General features: G+C 43.2%; 1 protein-coding gene across 1 annotated transcript in view; it reads right to left on the bottom strand.

Annotated features, from left to right (window-relative positions):
• SUSD5 (sushi domain containing 5) overlaps positions 1 to 26,727 on the bottom strand; it is a 76,417-nt gene that overhangs the window by 2,372 nt on the left and 47,318 nt on the right. Inside the window, exon 4 of the mRNA XM_077809266.1 lies at positions 17,849 to 18,037. Within this exon, the coding sequence (XP_077665392.1) occupies positions 17,849 to 18,037 (189 nt within the window). The remainder of the gene's footprint in view (positions 1 to 17,848; positions 18,038 to 26,727) is intronic.

The raw sequence follows: 26,727 nt of genomic DNA, 5'->3' as shown, positions 1-26,727 counted from the left end.
TTTGAATCTCTAATGCTAGACCACCGTATGCAACAAAAAGTATATAACTGCTGATTGTATAAAAACAGCTTGCTCCTATCAAGGTATCCTTCAAGGAAAGACTAAAACAATTTCTAGAATACATTGCTAAAAATCTACTTTTGAAGAGGTGTAGTATTTGATGTATTTGACCTGAAGGGTCAAACTAAGTCTTGACTATTGAAGTCAATGGAAGTGTGCCTCAAAAAGGACTATCAGATTAGGCCCTATAAACACAGAGGAATGATATTGCCACTGAAATACAGTCAGCTCTTTAGTGGAAGGGTAGCAGCCCTGGGGCCCTTTGCATTCTGCACAATAACAGAGTAGGGGAAATTCTGGCTAGGGATACACAGAGAAACCTTTGATCTTCTGATATGTGCCATGGGACTTTGTCCAATACAGAGCAGACAGGACCTCAGTTTTGAAAGGTCTCATCTGGAAAACACTCACTGTATGTGATATGGAGCTGTATTTATGCACCTCAGAAGAATGAAAGGCTTGCCTGCTAGGATGTAAAACTATGGTGCCAGGTATTTAAATACTGATACCTAGAATTCAGAATAATACCCTCAGCCATCACCATTTGGACTACACATCTATTTCAATAAATAGATTGTTACCAAGAGGGCTGCTGGAACAATTTTTACTGTGGGGGTGCTGAGAGCCATTGAACCAGACTAAAGCTTGTACATAATGGAACCACTTCAATCCAGGAGGTGCTGCAGCACCCCCAGCACTCCTAGTTCCAGCACCTATGGTTACCAAAGAACAATCAAGTGCAGTATGGAGGAAATAACATCATTTTTGAGTTTGATATAGAGACACTCCCCCAGCCCTTTCATCCCCACTACTCATTGCACAACAGCCTGAAATAATCAAGGCTTACAACACTAAACAAAAGTTTCAATTAAAGACAAAAAATAGAAGACTGCATTACTATTTATATTTCTGCTGTTATTTGAGAAATAATTACAGTCCAATGAAAATTTTGCTATCTAGGCAGGATGCCTGATTTTGAGCTCACATCAGTTTTACTCAATTGAAAGTAGATGCAATTGCTCCTGGTTCGTGCTGGCATACAAGCCTGGAAACTAAACTGAAGCAGAAAAACCAGAGACTGTTTAACCTTCAGTGGAGATACTGAAGCAATGAACCTGAGCCTAGCGAGAGGCAGGAAAGAAATCAATAACAGAAAACTTTCAATGCATCAGTCTATAATGTACAAAGTCTTGTGTTTTTACTGTCTTGTTATAGGCTAACAATTTAGGGTGATATTCTTGACTGGGGCCTCTCTCAGGTTCTGAGTGACAGAATCTCCATGGGCTCCATCCCTGGACCCAAAGCATGTAAGAGAGCTGCACCCTTGTGCTGACTTACACTATGAGGGTAATGTGTAGCTTCACTCTCCCGAACCCCTTCCCCCAACACGCTCCCTGCTTCCCCTCATAACAAAGGGTTAGGATGTGTCTGGTGTAGGAAGCCGATACACCAGCAGAGAATTTTCCCCAGACAGAGAAACTTCTCCAATGGCCCTCTCTGGTCAGTTGAAAACATGGGAAAACTTCCATGCGATGCAGAGTGGATTTAGCAGACAGGAGAATTCAGCCCTTTGAAGCACAAACATTTCTGGTAGGACACAAATTCTTCTAACTATTCATAAAAATGTGCTCGTGCAATCTTTCATATCTTAACTGGTATTTGGAAAATTACCAGAATATTTAATCAACAGGTTTGTAAAATAAAATCACATATAAACTGTCAACAAAATATAAAACAGCTACAACATGCCAGCCTCGATGCCTTAATTCCCTTCTCCCACTCATGAATTTTACCACAGTGCCCTCTGGAAAGAATGCCTCACGCCAGCTTGCTAAGTCACCACCTCCTACTTATTCAAATCCCTCCTAAAAAATCTCTGTGTGATGCCTGTTACAACCTGGCCCAGTCATCCTCTGTAAGTAGACCCAACATGCTTCTAAGCCACTGTAGACTACACAATCCAACTGCAGTGAGGATGAGGGGCAGCGAGCGACAGAGGGAGGCAGGAAGATGGAGTGAGTGGGCTGGGGCCTCGGAGAAGGGGCAGGTCAAGGGTGTTTGGTTTTGTTCAGTCAGAAAGTTGGCAACCCTACATGCCCCAGACCCTGGAACCAGGACCTCAGACCTTCTGAGCCCCCTAGGCCTGTCTACACAGAGTTTTGGAGCATGTGGGAATGCGCCTCCTAGCCCAGAGACTCATGCTGGGTGCTCTAAAAGTAGCTGCATTGACGGCACTTTGAAGTTGCAGGTTGGGATGGAGTTCTGAAGCCTAGCAGGGTTACCAGTTTTGGTTGGATGTATTCCTGGAAATTTCATCACATGACATAATCTTTAATTCTTGGAGACTCCAGGACAATCCTGGAGGGTTGGCAACCCATAAGCATAGGGAAGGGTGTGGGCTTTAGAGTCTAAGCTCTACCCCAACACTAAACTTCAAAACGTTGTCTATGCAGCTACTTTTAGAGGCCCGTTTATCTGAGTCTGTCAATGCAGGTTCTCAGGTTTGCTCCCAGGGGGTCCAAAATGCTGTGTAGACTTCCTCCTTTTTGCCTGCATATGCTCCCCCACCACCCCAGAGATCCACTCTGACTTCTAGTTTAATTCTTTTGGGGAAAGTGTGGTAGGAAGGCAAGGAACACAGAATTTATTAGGTTTCAGAGTAGCAGCCATGTTAGTCTGTATCCACAAAAAGAACAGGAATACTTGTGGCACCTTAGAGACTAACAAATTTATAAGGGAATTTCTTAACCTGTTCTTAAAAAGCACTAGAGATTAACAGATTTTTGCAAAATAAAAGTCCTGAGATGCAGCTCCTGCTCCACCCCGGTCTGATCTCACCCATTCTGTGAGGCAGAGCAGGTCCTGTCAGTGTTTCAGGCTAGGCAGAGTCCCTCCTGCCTTCTCTCTCTCTTTCCAGCCCAGTCTGCTGGCCCATGGAGATAGATGGCTCTGATTCACACAGAGAGAGAAGCACTTCCACACAATCTGTCTCTTTCTGCAGTGTGCTCCACTGGCATGCTTGATCGCTTTATGTCCCCGTGTTCTTGTGATATGAAACAGGGCAAATAGGAGCACACAGTTTACCTTGTCTGCCATTATTTATTTTGGAAGCCTGTATTCCCTCTCACTCATCTCTTCTCTAAACAGTCCCAATCTCTCTTCATATGGAAATTTTTACAAGTGTCTAATCAGTCTTCACACCTGGCTCTGAAAGCCTTCTATTTCTAAAATATCCCTTTTGAGATAGGGTGACCACAGTAATCCAGGTGAGGTGAGGGTGTAACATTGATTTTATATGTTGGTGTTTAACCAACCCATCTGCCACCCTCTCCATACTCTCTCTCTCTCTCTCTCTTTTTCTGTGTGTGGTGTAGCATCATTATCTGTTTTTCAGATAGGAAGTTCTTCAGGCCAGGAGCTTTATTTTGTGTATTGAACAGCTTTATTTTGTGTATTGACAGATCACTTTGTCAATGCTAAATAATAGTAATAAATGGCCTTGCTACATAAAGTGAAATTCTGTCTTTTCAGAATCTCTTTTGAAATACATTTTCTGTTCTTTAGAAGGATTTTCCTACTGAAATATCTAAGTCAAGTAATAGCATGAGCTCTTGATAAAATGTTGGTCTCCTATCAAGTACCCAGAATTTGTTCTCTTTGGGCCCAGTTGCAGCACTGTAAATTGCCAGTGTAGACAAGCCCTTAGATAATCATTCGCAAAAAGAAAAGGAGTACTTGTGGCACCTTAGAGACTAACCAATTTATTTGAGCATGAGCTTTCGTGAGCGTTAGTCTCTAAGGTGCCACAAGTACTCCTTTTCTTTTTGCGAATACAGACTAACACGGCTGTTACTCTGAAACCTAGATAATCATTGTGGTCCAGGTTGTAAAGCTGCTATAGCATATTCTCATATGCAGTGTCTGGTGTTTGTACAGTTTATAGCAAAGAAGACTATATACATAACTAATGTTAGCTTAGGGGATGCCACAATGAAAGGATCTATTAATCTCTTTAAACATCAAAGGAAGCATTGCCCTGAAGCTTTGGCCTCACATGGTCCTGGATTGCTTCCCGTAGTAGTAGTAGTAGTAGCCCATTCTTTCTTCTTGGTTTTAGACCTCTAGATGAGGCCTGCATTTGGTATTTAGCAAGTTAATGTTATGAGGACAGCCTTTTTAGCAGCTGTGGGCCCTATGTTGCAGGCACTGGAGCTTACTTTTTACACTCAGTTTTGCCCACTACCTAAACACTTTTTGGAGCTTTCTACCTTCCAGGTTATAGGATCATAACTGAAGACTAGTGACCAAAGTCCACCCCTTATTTAAACAGCTGTAGCCTTTATTTACTTGCATTTAAACCAATTACCAACTGGTTTTAAAGTGGCTGTACCTTTCCTTTTAGGCAGACTTGGTTTTAAAAATGCTCGTATTGAAAAGCATTGGTCCAAGATCCAAGTCTTTTTTTATTCAGAGTCCCAAACGCCTGCCCCCCACATTACTGCTGGGGACTCAGGGACTAATTAGAGTAAGGGACTACTTAATGTGACTAAGGATAGCAGAATCTCACCCTATGGAAATCATAATAATTAATACCTTCCATTTCTATACGGTACATTTAATCTAAATCTCAAATTGTTTTCCAAACATTAATGAATTAATTAAGTCTCTTACAATCCTTCTGAAATGGGTATAGTGATATCTGTTTGACAGGTGATCATGCTGTGGTATAGAGCTGTGAAGTGATTTGTCTAAGGCCACAAAGTGAGTGAGTCCAGAGCTGAAAACAGGAACAATGGATAACAATATTTTTTGACAGGCCTGTGAAATATTTTGCCTGTGAGATTATACCACCCTGTTCCCCCTACACCCCCCCCCCCACAAAGGAATAGACTTTTGTCCCAACATGTCCCAAAATGATAGTAATAAAAAAGTGTACTGACTTTTATTCATCATCCTATTCTGCCTTAATGTGAATTGATAACAATCTTAGTTTTTAAAAATGATTGTAGTGGGACTATGCTAGAAAGGGTGAGGTTGTAGAATCTGGCCCATAGTGCTTTGGGATGAAAGCTGTTACAGATATTTATTATGAGTGGAATTTTCAAAAACACTTAGCCCTGGTCTACACTGGGGGGGGGGGGATCGATCTAAGTTACGCAACTTCAGCTACGTGAATAATGTAGCTGAAGTTGATGTACTTAGATCGACTTACCGTGGTGTCTTCACCATGGTGAGTCGACTGCTGCCGCTCCCCCGTCAACTCTGCCTGCACCTCTCGTGGCGCTGGAGTACAGGAGTCGATGTGAGAGCGCTCAGGGGTCGATTTATCACATCTAGACTAGACGCGATAAATCGATCCCCACTGGATCGATCACTACCTGACAATCTGGCGGGTAGTGAAGACATACCCTTAGTGTTGGCCTCATTCGGCTTCCACTGAAGTCAATGGTAAAATTTACTCCAAAGGGAACAAAGCCAGGTCAAAGATGAATGCTTTTGAAAACCCCACCTTGTATGTTTCTTTTAGTGCCCAGCATGGGTCCTTTTCAAGCAGAGGTGATGTGATCTCTGCTCTCACGAGCTAACAGTCTAAAAGGACAAAAAGACAGACCAGGGAAAGCAATAAAATATACAAGCAAAAGGATAAAAGTAAAGGCTGGCAAGCATGATTTTAGTTCAGATTTGGGGACAGGGAATTGATATGATTTCTCATATATCTGTTATGACTTGTTTTTTAGAACATAAGCTTTTGGAGGTATTTATTCTGTTTGACCAGTGCCAGGTACAATGAGGCCTCTAGGAGCTTTCACAATGTAAATGTTAATGCTCGTATCAGTTTTGTGTGTATACAGGGGTTCTCAAACTTCATTGTACCGTGACCCCCTTCTGACAACAAAAATTACTACATGACCCCAGCAGGAGTAACTAAAGCCTGAGCCCGCCTGAGATCCTGCTGCCCCGGGTGGAGGGACCAAAGCCCAAGCCCAACCACCCTGTTTGGGGGGCCAAAGCCTGAGCCCCACTGCCTGTGGCTTGGGTGGCCAAAGCCTGGGGCTTCAGTCTCAAGCAGGGGACCTGTAACCTGAGCCCCACCACCCAGGGTTGAAGCCTTCGGGCTTCAGCTTTGACCCCCGGTAATAGGCTCGGGCTTTGGCCCTGGGCCCCAGCAAGTCGAACGCCAACCCTGGCAACCCCATTAAAACAGGGTCGTGACCCACTTTGGGGTCCCAACTCTCAGTTTGAGAACCACTGGTCTATAATGAACCAATGGTTTAGGGCAGAAAAAAGGAACATTGTCACTTAGCAAGTGGTGGTTTCCTTTTCCCCCTTTAAGACAGCCAGAGTATGTCACACAATACCAGCTTTCAGATCCTTATTACAATCACAAGCTTCAGGATATATTTTCTGAAACAAATACATTCTCTTCACTGCAGAAGAAAAAATAATAAACTGCAAAAATGTATTTTCCTGTTCTCTGCCTAAGGTTGCTTTGTTTGGGTTGAAATTCCTGTGTTTTCAGTTTTAACACAGTGCCCTTTCATAGTGGGAAATGGCAAGAAACAGTAACTATATAGAAGCATTTTTTCCCTCAAGAATATCTTGATTAAAAAGTATAGTGCATTACCTCAAGTGTGTAAAACATTTTAGGCCTCTTGCAGCATATTCTTTATTAATTTTTGATGTACTTCATTGTATCCATAATCCATTGACGACAACCAAATGTCAAACTTTAAGATTATTTTGTTCAATGCGCTTGTGCTAATTCTTCCAAAATCTTTCAGATTGTACCCTTATTAATTAATTATTTTTAAGATGGGCAATAGTAATATATGACAAACAAAGCTTGTAGAGTAATCATAATATTATGTAGCTCTTACATGGCACTTTTTGTCTAGAAATCTCAAAATGTTTTGCAAAGCGGGGTGAGAATAATTTATTCTCATTTTACAGATGGAGGCAAAAAAGGGGCACAAGGAGGTGAAGTCATTTACCCAAACTCACAGAGTGAGTCATTGGCAGAATTGGGACTAACAACCTGTTTTTTTGATTACCAGACCTGTGTCCTCCCTATTGGTCTATGAGGCCTCTATGTGTAAAAGCATTAAGGCTGATTATGTATTTAGTCACTCAGAGCAGTTTCAGAATCAAGCCAGTTGTTTGGGAAATGTCATTTTAATGTAACAGTTTTTCCACACAGGAATTAGATATGCGTTACAGTATCTTTTTTGTGGTTCCTGTCTCTGACAGGAATCAGCTGCAATAAAAGTTGTGATACATGTTTCCAAAAGTAAACCTTCACTGAAATAGAATCACTTTCCAGCATCAAAGCATCTGAAAAGCTCTGTTCATGGTCCTCCGCTGGAACATTTTCCCCAAAAACATTTAGTGATTATTTTTCTCTGCTGTACCAGAAAATATCAACAACCACATATAACCCAGCTTCCTTTTAATTCTAATTCAATTCTTTTGATTCATTCTTTATACTAAATTCTCAATTTTTTTATAGTTAATTCTAAGGTTGCAAAACAGGCATCCCAGAAGCCTAAATTACATTTCAAAAGTGACTTATGCATATAGGAGCCTAAGGGCTTGTCTACACAGGAAGCTATTGTGAAAAAAGGTAGTATGTGAATGTAAAGCACAATAACTGTTCCTCACTATCTCCTCATGTGGACATTCTTATTCCACAGTAAAAGAGCCTTTGTGAATTAAGTTAATCCACAAGAAAGCACTCAGTCCAGAATAAGAGTGTCTACATGCAGAGCTAGTGAGGAATAGCTATTGCACTTTACAATCACATCCTAGTTTATTTCACTAAAGTTTCCTCACGTAAACAAGGCCTTGGGTTCCCAAATCACTTGGGCACTTTCAAAAATGTAACGGCTGTAGTACTAGTGATGACTCACTTTTACGGAAAACTGCTTTGACTTTTCCTCCTTTTTACCCAGTATCTGCTGGTGTCTATTCATGACATTAAATAACGGAGCAGATCCCAAACATTCCAGGCATGTGTATTCTGAAATGGGGACAGTAATGCCAATCAGTGTAGACCATTTTCATTCCATTTGGAATTTTGAGAGGCTCTTTCTGTTTTACTTGTCTGGTCCCAGTTGTGTCATGACTGCCCAATCCTTTTTTAAAGAAGTGGAAAGTTCTGCCAGAAATAATTTCTTAGAAGTTTGATACTTCTCTGAACGAGCAGTGAAATGTTGACAAGGAAATTCTGAATACTGTTCCAGTCCCAAGCTTTAGTTATTGAATGGAATTATGTACAAAAGTAGAGAAAAAAAGCAAAGGAACTCATTTGAAAATTATGTCAGAAACTGTATGCAGTGGGTCACTTTGGCTGAGTTATTTTTATCTAAATTAGAAATAAAGCTGGTTGCGGGGACAGATCCTCAGCTAGAATAAATTAAATCAGTAGCACTTCTTATAATTTTATCATGAGTTTTACAATGTTTCATTTGTTTTCTTAAAGCACTAATTCCTGGAGTAATGTCACTTAGTGAGAATCTCTGCTTTCACTTTGAAAAAAAGGAAATATCTAGCCTTTGTGGTTGCACAGAAAAGCTTTGAAAACATGTCCCAAGTCTATTCTAATGTTTAAGAAAATAGGAAAATAAAAAGAATCCTAATTTTAAAAAAGTTCATGATTTTTGCACTAATTTCATGATTTTTGCAGGTGGGGGTATGTTAACTTCATGTTGGAATGGTGGAGGGGTTGAGATAAGATACTATGTAGACTAGTTGAAAGTATTCGTTACTAGACACCATACATTTTCTAAAGGTTAAAAGCCAACAGTGTAATCTTGGCTCCATTCTAGTAAATGGCATATCTCCCAATGACTTTAATGGGGCAAGGATGTGTAGGATGGGATTTCCAAGAGGGATGAGTGTTGGCCTAATTCTGCTCCCACTTAAGACAAGATTTTTACTAGTGCAGCATTGTCAACCCTAAAAGTTAAAACATCATGAGCCAGACCCCAAAAATCACAAGACTTTTTTTAAAAAAAGACTGTTGTCTTTTTTATGAGGGGTGTCTGTTGATTTCTGAACTCCCCATACCAATACCCACTATATCTGAGAGAGAGAATTAGTGTTGCCCACTCTCTCAAATGTATTGAGTAAAGTGACTTTGGCTCCCACTTCAGGACCAATCCCTATTTGCCTGATGGCACAGAGCTTCCAGCTTCTCCTCAAACCCCAACATTCTAGTTAAGTCCATACCCCCTCATCTCCACATCTGTCCATCTGCCCAGTAATTAATTACACACTTCTAGCCCCCACATCTGCCTGTCCCCCTAGGCCCCACACCAGCTCTGGGCTCCTTCACCCCCTTCCCAGTCCAGGGAGAGTGGGGGACACTGCAGGTGCTTTTCTCCCCTTTCCCAGGCCTGGGAGGAGGTGGCTCTAGGGTTTCTTCACCCCTTTCCCCCCTTTTCTCTAGGCCTGGTATTATAGGAATGGTTTTACTGTAGACTCTGCCCCAGACTTCCTGTGAGACCTGGGCACATAGGTTAAGTTATCCGTGTCTTAGCTTTCCCAACCTATAAAATTGGAATAAAGCCTATCCACAGGAATATTTGGCATGACTAATACTTGAGCTCCTCCAATCTAAGGTGCTGAATAATTGCAAATTATTATTATTTGAAAACTCATTTATTTTGAGAAACATGGAAACATCCACACCCCTGAGAGAGATCATTAAGATGACCTAACCTCGAGTTTAGCCATTCTGTTGACCTAGCTACCACTTCTCAGGGAGGAGGAGGAGGAGGAGGAGGAGGAGGAGGATTACTTTCAACAATGGGAGAATCCCTCTGGTCACTGTAGTAAGTTCCTACACTGAAGTGCTACAGCTGTGGCACTGATGCATTTTAAGCGTAGCTACTGTGTATACCGAGGCTGAAGGTGAGGGCCAGAAAGGACTGAACGCAGAGGGGCAGTGGAGGGGCTTACCTGCTGATGTCTCACACCAGAGAGCTGGGCCCAGGGTAACAGTAAGAGGGCTGGAGGAGTGGGGGATGCTCCTCTGGTTAGGATGATCTCCCAGCAGAGAGGCTATGGTGGTTCCCAGTGGGGTTGTGCTCCATTTGGAAGGGCTGGGGGGAGGCTACCCTAGCAGAAAGACAGAAGAGGACTGAAAAAGAGTCCAGGTGTGGTAGGAGGCACTGATGTGTGGTATGTGAGGCATCAAAGGGTGAGATGTTTTGGGATTTTCATGACTACATGCACTGGTGTGTTCAGTGGAGGCAAGAGAGCCTGGTGTAGAACTCTTGGGTTACCTGAGAGGGGAAACTGAGGTGGGTGAACGGTTGTTCCTATGACAGAAGCTCTAGGGGTGTAGTCTGGCCATTGCTGCTTCGCTTTGTAACCCCACTTAGCTGCCTTGGTCCTGCAGATAGCACTGAGCATGCGGCTCCTCCGGCCTCCTAGCAACAGGGGGAGTTGTGGTGCTGCTCCTTCCTGGACTCTTCCCTCTGCTTCCTGTCAGTGAAAAGCAGAGAAGGGCAACCCAGCACCACAAGGTGACCACCTGCTCCCAGCTAGAGAAGAATGGGGGGGACGAGACGACCTAGTGACCCCCCCCCGGCAAAGAGGGACGGTTTGGGGTACATCTGAGAGCCCACCCCCAGGAATAAGAGACTGAGGGAGGCTCCCTATCCCACAGTAAAAGGGTGCTAAATGTAGGGGAGTGCCAGAGGGAAGAGAGAACAGGGAGGAAAAATGCAGAAATTCTCTCCATCTCCTCCAACAAGGGAGCAGCTGAGGAACATGTCCCATGGGGTGGAGGTGAAGCTGGGTACCCTCTGATGGGGCATTAGTGCCTCTCAAGTGGAGGCAGTGAAGCGGAATAAGACACCTCCCTCAGGAGCAAAAGAAAGGGGAATAGAGACCCTCCCCCCACCTGTGAATGAGTCATGAGACTGCTAATAAAACAAACTTCTAAGAGGAATAGGGGGGCAGGAGAGGGAAATGGAGACCGCCAAGTGTGTGGAACAGGGTGGGAAAAGATTCCACTGAAGAAAAGAGAGACCCTGCCCCCAGTGGGGAATGCCATGAGGAGAGCCAAGTATGAAGACAGTGGAGAGAGACCCCAGAGCGGGACAGGAACCTCTAATCAGGCCTAAGGAGAGACACTTACAAAGGGAGGAAGAGAGCAACTGCAAAAAGAGCCCCAAGGGGGAAAAGAGAGGTGAGAGCCACCACCCAATGGGAGAGGGAAGTGGAGAGACCCACAAGGATGAGGCAGTGAAGCAGATGATCAAATGGTGAAAAGTACCCAAGGAGGGAGAGAGGAGTGAAACCGAGTGGGTGGGGGAAGGGGACTTAGGGCAGACCCCTAGAAGAGGAGACACTCCAGTAAGAGGCTGTCAGTGAAGAGAGAGATTCCAGGCGGAAAGAGATGGAGTGAGACCACAGTGACGCAACCTAGTGGGAGGGAAGAGAATAGGGCAGCAAGAGAGAGGAGGGATGGAGGGAAGGACAGAAAAATTAATCAGCAGAAAAACAAATGCTGAAAATAACAGAAAGAAAGAGACAGATGAAGAGACAGAAGGAAATAAAAATGTCGAATGACAGTTGAAAAGGAATAGAAGATAAATCATAGGAGACACAGTAAGTTATTATTCTTATCTGGCTAGCACCAATAGTTGCAAGGCACTTTACAGACTGGTGTAAATTGAAGGTGCCTGCCCTAAAGACCTTACAGACTACACAGGCAATGTATAATTGAAGGAAAATAAGTAGTGACGAAAACCAATACAATTGACATTTTGTTTGGATTTATTACTATAAGTTTAAAGAAAGCTTAGTGCCAGAAGATTACCTGAAAACACTTTGATTTTTATATAGCAGGAACCCTCACGTGATATGATTGTACGGAAGCAGGGGTGTTTGGTTGGTCTGGTTCTATGGGTATTAGAACCCCAGTGTCCTATGTATGGGGGTAACATGCTTTGTTTTGTTGTTAACAATGATGCTGACTTCTTCAGTATATTTTTCTGTGTTTCTGTGTGCATCTGATGAGAAATGTATGAGAGTATTAAGAGCCCTGTGGGTGTGCTAGTTTTGGTGCAGGAAAATTAGCATTTTAAAGGAACAGATTTTGGCCACGTGGCAATTTATTGAAGTACAGATATAGATAAGCTTACTTTTTTTGGTTCCAAGTTTTAAAGTTTTTATAACTTTTCTAAAATTCAGAAAATTGTGCAAACTTTATTCAAAATCTATTGGTGGAAGATGCCTGGTTCTTCTCTCTCTGCGCCTCTACCCTCCTTTCTTTCTCAGCCTTCCCAAACACTAATTCAGTTTCCCCTGCTTTGGTTGGCTGTCTACAGGTGTGTATATTGCCCCAAAATTTCCCACTGGCAATGGCAATAATGAAAGCATTAGAGTAGAAAGGGCTGCAAGCATTTTAAGAACTGTGTAGTCTAAGCCTGCTGGGAGCAGAAATATGTGACAAAATGCTTAAGATGTCAATGGTGCATTGTCTACACTAGTGCTCCTATCATTGGTGGAGCTGAATAACTATTGGTGGAGCTGAATATCTGAGAATATGTATAAATGACACAGCTTTTAGTAACACGGCTGTGTCGCTACAGCCATGCCACTAAAAGGTGCACAGTGTAGCTGCTGTTTGTCGGCTCTCCTGCTGACAAAAAACTTCCACCCTCAACGAGAAGCCTTAGCTTTGTCGTCAGGAAAGCGCTCCTGCCCACGAAGCGCTGTTCACACCAGCGGTTGTTGTCAGCAAAACTTTTGTCTTTCAGGGGGATGTTTTTTTAACACCTCTGAAAGACAAAAGTTTTGTTGTTCAGTTGCCAGTGTAAACAAAACCTGAGAAAATTTAGATAAAATATCCTAGTGTAGACCAGGTCTAACTGTGAGCTCTTTGTTTTTGCAAGAGAGATGTCTAAAGAGGGGTGATATGCATCAATTTTAGGTCTGGTCTCATTTAGCATCTTCATTAATGCACTGGAAGAAGGAGTAAAGTGTATTAATTAGCTTTGCAGTGAAGACTCATTTGGAAGATGAGGACAGAGAAATTCTGTGAAGTGTCACAGATGAGGTAAAAGTACAGGAAAGAAATAACAAAATGAGATTTTACTTGGACAAATGCAAGCAAGCTAATCTTGAAAAAAACAATATGGAACACAGATTTATTAGAAGGTTGATACTTGGAAATCAGTAATCCTGAAAGAAACCTAGAGGTGATACTGGACAACAAATTTAAAATAAAATTGCAATGTAATATAACACCACAAATGTGATGGATGTGGTTTTGGGATGTATTCAAAGAGAGAATCTGCTCAACTTTGGCGATTCCAAACCTAGACTGTAGGATTTAATTCTGAGCATCTCTGAATTCCCTCCAGTTTGCCCAGGTCTTTCTAGAGAGTAATAAAAAGGTAATAAACACTTCACAGGATCAGGCCCCAAGTCACTCTAAAATTAATGGGAGCTAAGGCACTAAGCTCTTTATTGAAGAAACTGAACACTTTGCAGGATTGGGCCAAAAAAATTAGCAGACAGGTGCATTCTGCACAAATTTCACACAAATTCTGCACAAATTTCTGACAGGCTTCAAGATGGAGTCATATTAGAACAGTAACAACATAATAATGGTATGGATAACACAGCGATATCTATAGTTGAGAGAACCATGTTTTATATATGCAACTCTTGCAACTTTACTATGAAAGGATATAGGGTTTTCAGATATGTACTGTACACTTCCTTTAAGTATCCAAAGGCACATGCAAAATCCAGTTTTTCATTCCAGTACCCCAGGCTGTAGCAACTCTGGTGCTCAGTGTGGAAAATAAATATAGCACAAGACATACAAAACACTGCATTCACATCTTGTGCACTGTATCTGGTAAACAATGTATTTGGCTCACTAACAGTCTCTGGGCTTAACTACCTTGAACTGCTTTGAAAAATGAACCTCTGATTTTGTTATAACATCAGCAGTTAATTCCCTTCCTTAAGTAAATAAAACAAGTATGTTAAAGACCTATGAGTCACGTCCCACATCAGAAGTAGCAAATACAAAATAATAAACAGCAGATCACTACTAAGGGGCTGGTTCTAACATCATAGCTGGAGGCACATACCAAGAGCTTATTTCTAGTAAATGGGAATTGTGCCCAATACTGAAGAGAAAGGGGGTTTGTGAGAGTGAGGAGAAAGATAGTGAGTGTAAGGCAGGGTTATTAAACTGAGGATGAACTCTAGTAAAATATATTGAATACCCTCTCAGCAAAAGCACAACAGCAATGTGGCACCATGATGCAACATCATCCTACATGACGTGATGAAGTCTCATAAATCCACAGAGATGACCATCATCGGTGCACTTTAAAAATGGATGGTGTGCAACTTGAATTGCAAGTACCACTTTGCCCCATGGCTTGAAAATCTAGTATGCTGGGAATGGTGTTCACACTTTTATATATGCTAATAACCAAATCCAGCCTTCCCTTCCATGCATGCAACCCCATTCAAGTTGTTTACATCTCTCAGTGCCACTCCCTTCCTTCTCTCCCTAAATCAATGGCCTCTTTCCTGATCTGGCTCACTAGAAAGAATTATCATGTTTCCTATGACCCCAAAGAGACTGGGAGAGACTCCTGGGACAAATCTGGCTGGTCAGCCCCCACAAACCAGAGGAAACAAAGAAAATAGGAGACAGTAAACCTTTCGTCAAAGTGCTAATCAGAGAGTTGTTTGGGTAGAACACTATGAGTCAGCAGAGTCAGCTGCTGTGCCTGCATGAACAAATAGCCAGTAACTGGTGCCCAAGGTTTTGGGGTCAAAGTTATATCCAGAGAAAGTGACAGGATGGATATCAGAAGCAACTAACCCTAAAAGATGCTCTTAACAGCAGTTAGTGGTATCCTTTTCATTGCCAGAGACTACTGATACATTGAATTCCAGTGTAAAAAGGCTTCAGATTCCATAAAATGAGGAAACCATAAGTGATAAAACAGTATAATTAATTCTCAAATAACTGCATCCCTCCCTTTGGGTTTTTCAAAAGATACTTTTCAGAGTAGCAGCCGTGTTAGTCTGTATCCTCAAAAAGAAAAGGAGGACTTTTCAACTTCATGAAAAAAATTCTCTCAGGTGCCACAAGTCCTCCTTTTATTTTTTCAAAAGATACTGGGTTTATTAAAGGAATGCACATATCGTCATAGGTGAGGCCTGGCCTGACATGAGTAATTAACACACGGAGCGAGGTCTCATTTTTTGGAAGAGAGAATTAGGGAAGGAAATAAATCATCAGGTTGAAAACGAACTGTTTGTGTTAAACAAGGTAAGTAAATAGTTCAGTAAGCTAAGAAGACAGAATGTCTGAACCAACTAAGGCTTTGTCTACACTAGCACTTTTGTCAGTAAAACCTTTGGCGGTCAGGGGTGTGAAAAAACACACCCCTGACTGACATACGTTTCACCAAGAAAAGTGCCCGTGTGGACAGCGCTATGTCAGTGGGATGTGCTCTCCTGCCAGCATAGTTACCGCCGCTCGTTGGGGGTGGTTTAATTATGCTGGCGAGAGAGTTCTCTCCTGCTGGCATAGAGCGGCTACCCTGGAGACCTTACAGCAGCCCAGCTGCAGAGGTACAACTGTGCACTGTAAGGTCTGTAGTATAAACATAGCCTAAGATAAGAGGGAGAACATGCAGGGAACTATTTACTATGAACTAGTAAATGTATGTAAAGGAATGTAGAGATGAGGTAAAGAGGAAGTTGAATAATGGTCAGTATGTGCTGCACAGGGATTGGTTCCTGCAAAGTAACCAAGCCAAGCCAAAAATGTGTGATGCAATGTATTGTAAATACAACGAGATGTGTAATGTATAAAAAGGGAGAAGGTTTCTCTGTAACTTTGGAGCTGTGATGTACCCTGCATCCATCCACCGCCACGCTCCCTCCCCCCTGTGTTTGAGTCTGATCAACTCAACGTAGCATTGCTGTATGCCAAATAAAGATACCTGAGTGACAAAGGGTGGAGTCAAACTGAGTTCTTTGGAAGCGGAATGGAAAGATGTCTTGGAGGGAATCCCAACAATATGTAGGGCCAAATCCTGCACTTAGTTACACCCATTCCACCTCGCTGTGCAACAGCATGAAGAGTTTGATCCAGACTCTTTTGCAAAAAATACATAGATGGCAAGTTGTAGGGCCAAATTCACCATTGGTGTAGCTCCATTGGTTTAAAGGCTATGCACCGGGGATAAACATAGCGCTAAAGGTTAAAATATTTAATTTTAATTAGTCTTTGCTTCCCGTAAAGGAAGCTTCTGCTGATGACTTCAGAGCATCCTGGTACGAGTATATTTAGCACTCTGCCTTGTTACTGTTATTATCTATTAATTGTGTAACAGTAGTTCCCACAGGCCCTAATAATGACTGCGGCCCCACAGTGCCTGGTTGTTGAACAAACACTAGAAGACATGGTCACCCTGGAACTTTTGACATATTATAAAGTGATATGGAACTCTGTGTTTAAAGTGTTGCCTGGGAAAATTAAGTTATTTAGCTGCTTATACTTTATGTTGTTAAGTTTGAGTGCATCCACTAGTCCATTTTTCCATTTATCTTGCTTATATGATGCATTTTATTATGGTCTGATGATAAAGTGATACGGTGGAGGTCTTGAGGTAGGTAGGTAGGGTCTGGGAGTTGCTGTAGACCTTTGTGTGCATCCTGGGGAATTTTATATCATTTTTCCTAATTATTCCTTGTATAAGGGTGATAGAGGCAGAGAAAACAACCAATGTGTTGTGGAATGCTCAGGTGACCTTCCAGATCACCAGCTTATTTGACAAACTGTCCCTTGATTATTTCAAATGCTTCCCATACTTTCTCTCATAGCACTCCTCTGTGCTCCCCTCCACACAGCACCCCTGCTGTGCTCAATTTGTTTTCTCACTAGCCCTTACTTTGTGCTCCCCACACCCTTGTTTCCTCTCTGGAGGAGTATCTTATTGCTGCCTAATGTAGCTCCGAGCCCAGCCTTCTGGTATTAGTATAGAGTGTATATTCCCCACTCCAGCCCAGCACCTACATTATGCTGCACAGCTTCAGTGAAAGCAGTTGCCCTGAGCTCCCCCTGAAAATATCCAAGAGGTGACTGGCTTGGTACAGTAGAACCTCAGAGTTACAAACACCTCGGGAATGGAGGTTGTTCATAACTCTGAAATGTTCGTAACTCTGAACAACACGTAATAGTTGTTCTTTCAAAAGTTTATATTGACTTAATGCAGCTTTGAAACTTTACTATGCAGAAGAAAAATGCTGCTTTTAGCCATCTTTATGTAACTGAAACAAGCATAGAAACAGTTTCCTTGCCTTGTCAAATCTTCTTTTTAAACTTTCCCTTTATTTTTTAGTAGTTTACATTGAACACAGTACTGTACTGTATTTGCTTTTTTTGGTCTCTGCTGCTGCCTGATTTGTGTACTTCTGGTTTCAAATGAGATGTGTGATTGACTAGTCAGTTCGTAACTCTGGTGTTTGTAACTCTGAGGTTTTACTGTATGGTTAAAGGCTCTGAGGGCCACTGGGAGAGCAAGTTGTGGAGGATCACCTGGTGCATAAGCAGCTGGAGAAGCACTGTTACAGAGCAGTGCTATAGACACCTTCAACTGTACATAGTTGAAGTCAAGTCCTGGGGACTGAAAATGTCTGGTACCATTTGGGATACTATCAGCCAGACCAGGACTTGCTGACAGCTTTGGTTGAGAGGAGTCTTGGTGTGTATGCTAGATAAGCTTACCTTTGACACAGGCCTGAACTTGCCCATACCATTCCCCACAGCTGTCACAGAGCAGCGTAAAAGCAGCCTCTTTGTTGCCCATGACGTAGCCCTGAGCACAAACATAAAGCAGCTCATCCCCCATTTCAAACCCAGTGTGACCATGCAGGATCGTGTGAGGAAAGGATGGGGGGTCTCCACATGGTTTGTCTGAGAAGAAAAAGAAACAAGTATCGTTAGGAGAAAATGTAATATATTGAAGTATGTTGCTAAGAATGGTGTTAGATTGGTAAGTCTAGATACAATCGCCTGTATATCCACAGAACACATACACTGTTCACCACATATGGTACACGCTCCCCACAGTACTTCATAATTATGCTTCAGTCATGCCCTGGACAGGCATATATAGAGTTAAAAGAGTAATCTGATCTTCATGTCCATGCAATTTTGGGTTCTTTGTTGGGGACGTGTCAGTACCTGTTGGGATGGCGATGTGTGGGGACCCATATCTAGTAGGGCTTTTGCCTACACTATAAATCAACCAACTAAATCAAGGTTACAAAGTCTTATCCTGTATCAACACTAATTTTGGTCAGGCCTAGATAGCATGTTAGTTAAGCCTGACATAAACTCAACCATTTTTTTCTGAGTCAAGACAAAGTCTTGGAAGTGGACTGAGACTTCCAGCTCATTCTATATAGTCCTCTAAAGAGTTGTCAGTTGGTGAGATCTGACTTGAGCCAAGTTAAAACCTGCAATGACAGGCTCAGTAGGCCACTTGCAGTCTTCTGAGCCATCCAGTCCCCTACCAAACAGCATACATAATCTACAGGATTCTCATTAACCTTTTCCTTCTCATAACGGGAACCCATTTACAATCTCAAATTGGCTTCCAAAGGGGAAACCTAACCTCTGAAGCAGTGACCTGTGTTCTCAAATTCACAAAGACAGTTTGGGTTAAAAAAGCGCTGAACTCTCCTGTGAGAAAGCTGAGATGCTAAATCAACATGTTTGTCAGGAAATAAAATATAAAATGCATTTAATTGGATAACTCATTTGACAGTACTTGTGTATGCAGCACTGAGAACCTGAAAGTGAAAATGAATACAGTATAAACATACATGAAATTGACTTAATTTATTTTTTCTACCTGAGAGAAATGCAAACAGTAAATAAACATAGTGAAAAGCAAACTGCATTTTAAAAATTTATACAGTTTTAATAATCTAAGAAGGTGTCAATAGCCTAGGGCCAAACTATTCAGCTAGTAATAAGAACACAGAGTGTCCTTTCCTTGCAGATTCTCCCCTCCTCACGAACATCCTGTAAGAGAAGGATTAGTCACATCCATGTCACCATCCCTTCTTGCTTCAGATTCCATAGGCCCCCCTTGGAAGGCCAAAGGTGTCGGGCCAAGCCCTACCAAAACCACAATGGACAGTGAATACAGCCGCAGGACATATTAACTCTTCCATAGCCCCTTCCACACTTCCCTTCACTCACTCCAGAGGCATTGATGGCTTCAGGGATACCGCTGACAGAATAGCTTCAACGAAGCCACATTGTCAAAAAGTGACCAGGTTTAACTTGGATTTAAACTTGGAGAGTGGTCAGTTTGGATGAGCTATTGCCAGCAGGAGAGTGAGTTTGTGTGTGTGTGTGTGTCCCCGGGAAAAAAAAAAGGGGGGCGTTGAGAAAGCCTGGATTTGTGCTGGACATGGCCCACCTGGATTACCATGCACATTGTAGGGAGAGTGGTCACTTTGGATGAGCTATTACCAGCAGGAGAGTGAGTTTGTGTGTGTATGGGGATGGGGGGGTGAGAAAACCTGGATTTGTGCTGGAAATGGCCCACCTTGATTATCATGCACATTGTAGGGAGAGTGGTCACTTTGGATGAGCTATTACCAGCAGGAGAGTGAGTTTGTGTGTGTATGGGGGTGGGGGGGTGAGAAAACCTGGATTTGTGCTGGAAATGGCCCACCTTGATTATCATGCACATTGTAGGGAGAGTGGTCACTTTGGATGAGCTATTACCAGCAGGATAGTGAGTTTGTGTGTGTGGTTTTTGGAGGGGGGTGAGGGGGTGAGAGAACCTGGATTTGTGCAGGAAATGGCCCACCTTGATTATCATGCACATTGTGAAGAGAGTTGTCACTTTGGATGGGCTATTACCAGCAGGAGAGTGAGTTTGTGTGTGGGGGGGTGGAGGGTGAGAAAACCTGGATTTGTGCTGGAAATGGCCCAACTTGATGATCACTTTAGATAAGCTATTACCAGCAGGACAGTGGGGTGGGAGGAGGTATTGTTTCATGACCTCTGTGTGTATATAATGTCTGCTGCAGTTTCCACGGTATGCATCCGATGAAGTGAGCTGTAGCTCACGAAAGCTCATGCTCAAATAAATTGGTTAGTCTCTAAGGTGCCACAAGTATTCCTTTTCTTTTTGCGAATACAGACTAACACGGCTGTTACTCTGAAATCTCCCTACAATGTGCATGGTAATCAAGGTGGGCCATTTCCAGCACAAATCCAGGCTTTCTCACGCCCCCCCGTGGGGAACACACACTCCTGTAGTGTCCAGGAAGTGGATCTCTTGTGTGGACTGGACCAGGCTGAGGTTGATGGTGGGATGGAAATTGTTGAAATCATGGTGGAATTCCTCAAGGGCTTCTTTTCCATGGGTCCAGATGATGAAGATGTCATCAATATAGCGCAAGAAGAGTAAGGGCTTTAGGGGACGAGAGCTGAGGAAGTGTTGTTCTAAATCAGCCATAAAAATGTTGGCATACTGTGGGGCCATGCGGGTACCCATAGCAGTGCCGCTGATCTGAAGGTATACATTGTCCCCAAATGTAAAATAGTTATGGGTAAGGACAAAGTCACAAAGTTCAGCCACCAGGTTAGTCGTGACATTATCAGGGATAGTGTTCTTGACGGCTTGTAGTCCATCTTTGTGTGGAATGAAGGCAAGACCATGGAGCACAGTCTCATTCCAAGGGTTCACATATTCCACATCCAGGGTTTGTGCATCAACATCACCAAGATCTGCCCCTTTTCTTTCCATTCCTACAGCCAATTCTTTCATGCAGGCCCTCATTATATTCCTTTTCTTTTTGCGAATACAGACTAACACAGCTGTTACTCTGAAACCACATTATCAAGGAGCTGGTGCAGATGGCACTGTTCTTGAGGATCTTATGGGACCTGTAGCCTGTGGGGCCAGGACCACTGGTTATCCTGCAGGAGAAGACACCTCAACAATCCTAGGAAAATCCCACAAGATCCTTGTTGAGTTTTTCTGCCCCTAGATCCACTCCCATGGGTATTTCTACTGGCTATCCAGGTTATGATACAGGCTATACGGAAATACATTGTTATTAATGATATATGATTTTTATGTTGAGAATTATTAGCCTTATTGTGGAACTTAATGTTATACAGAAAATACTATTGCTACATGAAGATGCATTCAGTGGAGGGATACTCCTTTGACAGCATTTTCTTTCAGTATGGGGATGCTTTATGGCCCTCACTAAATCTTTCTGAATCAGGTGTGCTGCAAGACCATCAGCCACTAATTTAGAGGAGACATGAGCAAGGTTAAAGCTTTGGAATTTATTCTCCCTTATAATACACACATACAGCATTCAAGTTTCAGAAGTTAGTGGGAATTATATATACATCTATTGATAGGAACACCTACCTCTTTGAGCCACACAAGGCTCAGTTTATGCTCTGTGTCATTTAGGCTTAGCGCCTGAGGAAGTACAGAGCAGTTAGCAGCTAATGTGTTTCCTGTGAACTGATAAGAGTGATTAGATTGACATGGATGAAAGGAATAAAAAATATTTGGCTGCCATATGGGAAAGCTACAGACCACTGGAATAGGTGTACTCTATTTGTGTAGTTACATTAATTAATGTTGAAGAGAGTTATGTGTTTGCACTGTGGAAAGAATTGATCCCAAAGCATTCTAGTAATAGAGTTACTTATTTGAAGATATCCTAACCTACAGTCATGTTGCTTAATTTAGGGACATGGGGCGGGGGGAGAATTAGCATCTCCATACTTTAAATATACCTTATGCTTAACATATTTGATATGCACACTATATCCTTCCAGGAGATAGAGTTGAAGGGCTAGAGTTGCCAGTTTTGGTTGGATGTATTCCTGGAGATTTCATCACATGACATAATTTTAATTAAAGATTAATCTTTAATTCCTGGAGACTCCAGGCCAATCCTGGAAGTTTGGCAACCCTAAAAACGGCCCTAGCTACAGAACAGCCTAATGGAGGAGATAAAATGGAGCCTGTCCTTCTTCAGAGCATGCTGCAAAGTCTGCTTGTTTCCCGTAACCTGTCTACCGTAAACAAAGAATTAGTCGACACTCAATTTAAAAGGAAAAAAAAAAGGAGAGAATTTTCAAGAACCTGGGCAAGGTTCTTGAAGAGCACAGTCAGCTGTGATATCGTCCAAGTGCAATGCTATGTAAAAGTAAATTACTATAGTGATGGGTGCCCTAGAAATACCTAAGATAGATGCACTGAGATGTCACTCTACATCCTACCTTAAGCAGTTGGTAACCAACTCCCAAAGAAAAGGATAATGCAAGTGAGTGTACATCCAGCAATCATTCATAACTTTAAAAGACCTTTTTAAATACAGGTCAGTAACTCTTTTTATTATGGGGAAATTTTCTATACTTTTCTATGCTCCTGAAGAGTAAAGTTAGAGAGAGTTCTACCAGCCTTTCAAGATATTAAAGCACATTAACACCAGCAAAAACACCTTTCTTTGTTTAAGAACGGGGGGGTCAAGCTTAATAGATTCAAGATTTTAAGGTCAGAAGGGACCCTTATGATTACCTAGTCTGACCTCTGGTATAAAAAAAGACCATAGAATTTCACCAAGTAGTTCCTGCATCAAGCCCATGATTTCTGATTTGAGTCAGAGCATATCTTTTAGAAAGACATCAATCATGATTTAAAGATTTCAAGTGAGGGAAAATCTACCACATCCCTAGGTCAGTAATTCCAGTGGTTAATTACTCTTACTGTAAAACGTTGTTCCTTATTTTTAGTTTGAATTTGTCTAGCTTCAGTTTCTAGCCATTGGATCTTGCTATGTCTTTGTCTGCTAGTTAAAAATCCCTCTGCTGTCAGAAATCTTCTCCTTGTGTGCGTACTTAGAGACCACGATCAAGTTACCTCTTAATCTTCTCTTTGTTAAACTAAATTGATTGAGCGTCTTAGGGCTTGTCTACACTTACATCTTATAGCACTCCCCTGAAAAATCACCCCCCTGAGTGCAGCAAGTCTGAGCACTTTAAAGAGCTAGTGTGGACAGGCTCCGAGCACTGGGACCTGCGCTCCCAGCACTCTGAGCTAATCCCCTCATGGAGGTGGATTACCAGGAGCACTGGAAGAGCTCTCTCCCAGTGCTCGCGCGCGACCACACTCTCACTTCAAAGTGCTGCCGTGGGAGCGCTCCCGCCGCAGTGCTTTGAAAGTTTCCAGTGTAGCCATGCCCTTAATCTCTCACTGTAAAGCAGGGTTTCCAGACCTCAAAGGAGGCGGCAGTAGTCAACATGGAGTATAATGAGGGCCTGCATGAAAGAATTGGCTGTAGGAATGGAAAGAAAAGGGGCAGATCTTGGTGATGTTGATGCACAAACCCTGGATGTGGAATATGTGAACCCTTGGAATGAGACTGTGCTCCATGGTCTTGCCTTCACTGGCCAGTTCACTCGAGTGATGGGGCATCTGAGTGTGACCACTCAAATTCGCTTAGCTTGAGTGAGAGAGCCAATGCTGCAAAGACAAACTTGAATTACTGCATCCATAAAGGTGCTGCACTCATTTGTGTGAGGTAGCAGGACTTCTAGCTGCACTAATCTGAGCTGCTTCCTCTGAATTCTTTCATTGTATTGTGAGATAACTTGTCTGTCCTTTCTGGGCACCTGTGCAGAAGTGGTCTTGGCTAGCAACTCATTAAAGTAAACCACTGCAGCTTGGCATGCTTCAGACTTCTCTCTGTGGCCACTGTTCCAGCGGGTGGGAAGGCCAGAGTTCAACTTGGAACAATGGTCTGTACCAAATGTTGGCATTAATGCAAATTTCATTTTGGAAAGAGGACGCAGGTATAGGGCATGAAAGCCGGTAGAGGGTGTTTCTGCAGCAGCTTGTCTCAGTGAGAGAATGGGGGTCACTAGGAGAAAGCAGCAATATGCCTTACTAAGGAGATCATGGAAGATGGATGTAGAAATAGAGGAGTGGGGACAGCTGTTGCAGATTTTAATAGCCGATGAATCTCCCTATGCTGACTGGCAGTTCTGAAATAGGACTGTGTGCTTGGGACATTGCTGATCACCTAGTCCATCTCCTCATAGAACTGGCCTGTTCTCAGTGAGTTACTGAGCACTGTGGTCCCTGGTCTTCCCATATGTGATCTTTATGGACTTGATATTTATTTCCCTTCTGTCCTGAGGTCCTGTCCGGTGGATCCCTTGCTCTGCCGGCTTCCTAGAGAGCACATAATCGAACTGTGAATTTCAAGTACTGGTCCTGAATTCATAGCCTTTGCGGGCCTCCCACCAGAGATCCACAAGAACCCCCATGTCACCAGCTGGCAGCACGCTGGAAGACAACCTCCTGGACACCATTTCCTGTACAAGCAATGGTACCGGTGCAGTGAGTTGCCTGTGAATGTGGGGGTCAAACACCAAACCAGGCTAAATACGTTGGTAGTTGACTTCTGGTGCACAGGTAGGGAGTGAATATCTGGCAAGAAAATGCAGCTCAGATAGGGTTGCCAACCCTCCAGGATTGGTCTGGAGTCTCCAGGAATTAAAGATTAATCTTTAACTAAAGATTATGTCACGTGATTAAATCTCCAGGAATACATCCAACTAAAATTGGCAACCCTAAACTCAGGTGGAATTGTGGGAAGACGTTGGAGAACTAACAGCACTCGAGGGCTTAGGCCCATGTTCACACTGCAGAGTGGTTATGTTCATAGCTCAAGTGTTAGCAGTACTAGAGCCTACACTGCCTCTTGGGCCAGCTGATGTTCAGTGAAAAGTACTACCATGCTTGAACAAGAGGTTTTTGTGTATGGACGGAACTTGGGTCAGAGGCACCAGTCAAGTGTCAACTCAAGTCAACTGTGCATCAAAGACAAGGCCTAGGCCCTGGTCTACACTAGGACTTTAGGTCGAATTTAGCAGCCTTAAATCGATGTAAACCTGCACCTGTCCACACGATGAAGCCCTTTATTTCAACTTAAAGGGCTCTTAAAATCGATTTCCCTACTCCACCCCTGACAAGTGGATTAGCGCTTAAATCAGCCTTGCCGGGTCGAATTTGGGGTACTGTGGACACAATTCATCGGTATTGGCCTCCGGGAGCTATCCCAGAGTGCTCCATTGTGACCACTCTGTACAGCACTCTCAACTCAGATGCACTGGCCAGGTAGACAGGAAAAGAACTGCGAACTTTTGAATCTCATTTCCTGTTTGGCCAGCGTGGCAAGCTGCAGGTGACCATGCAGAGCTCATCACGAGAGGTGACCATGATGGAGTCCCAGAATCGCAAAAGAGCTCCAGCATGGATTAAACGGGAGGTACGGGATCTGATCGCTGCATGGGGAGAGGAATCCGTGCTATCAGGACTCCGTTCCCATTTTCGAAATGCCAAAACCTTTCTCAAAATCTCCCAGGGCATGAAGGACAGAGGCCATAACAGGGACCCGAAGCAGTGCCGCTTGAAACTTAAGGAGCTGAGGCAAGCCTACCAGAAAACCAGAGGCGTGAACGGCCACTCCGGGTCAGAGCCCCAAACATGCCGCTTCTATGGTGAGCTGCATGCCATTTTAGGGGGTTCAGCCACCACTACCCCAGCCATGTTGTTTGACTCCTTCAATGGAGATGGAGGCAATACGGAAGCAGGTTTTGGGGATGAAGAAGATGATGATGATGATGAGGTTGTAGATAGCTCACAGCAAGCAAATGGAGAAACCGGTTTTCCCAACAGCCAGGAACTGGTTCTCACCCTGGACCTGGAGCCAGTACCCCCCGAACTCACCCAAGGCTGCCTCCTGGACCCGGCAGGCTGAGAAGGGACCTCTGGTGAGTGTACCTTTAAAATACTATACATGGTTTAAAAGCAAGCATGTGAAAGGATTACTTTGCCCTGGCATTCGCGGCTCTCCTGGATGTACTCCCAAAGCCTTTGCAAAAGGTTTCTGGGGAGGGCAGCCTTATTGCGTCCTTCATGGTAGGACACTTTACCACTCCAGGCCAGTAACACGTACTCGGGAATCATTGTACAACAAAGCATTGCAGTGTATGTTTGCTGGCGTTCAAACAACATCCATTCTTTATCTCTCTGTGTTATCCTCAGGAGAGTGAGATATCATTTCATGGTCACCTGGTTGAAATAGGGTGCTTTTCTTCAGGGGACACTCAGAGGAGCCCGTTCCTGCTGGGCTGTTTGCCTGTGGCTGAACAGAAATGTCCCCCGCTGTTAGCCACGGGGAGGGGGGAGGGTTGAGGAGGTAGCCACGCGGTGGGGGGAGGCAAAATGCGACCTTGTAACGAAAGCACATGTGCTATGTATGTAATGTTAACAGCAAGGTTTACCCTGAAAGACTGTAGCCACTGTTTTATAAAATGTGTCTTTTTAAATACCGCTGTCCCTTTTTTTTTCTCCACCAGCTGCATGTGTTTCAACGATCACAGGATCTTCTCCTTCCCAGAGGCTAGTGAAGATTAGAAAGAAAAAAAAACGCACTCGTGATTAAGTGTTCCCTGAGCTCATGCTGTCCTCCCACACTGACAGAGCACAGACGAATGCGTGGAGGCAAATAATGTCAGAGTGCAGGAAAGCACAAAAT

The sequence above is a fragment of the Eretmochelys imbricata genome, chromosome 2 (assembly GCF_965152235.1).
Source record: "Eretmochelys imbricata isolate rEreImb1 chromosome 2, rEreImb1.hap1, whole genome shotgun sequence".
Taxonomy (NCBI): domain Eukaryota; kingdom Metazoa; phylum Chordata; order Testudines; family Cheloniidae; genus Eretmochelys; species Eretmochelys imbricata.
The sequence above is the reverse complement of the archived record's forward strand: the minus strand, read 5'-3'. Positions and strand labels throughout refer to the sequence as shown.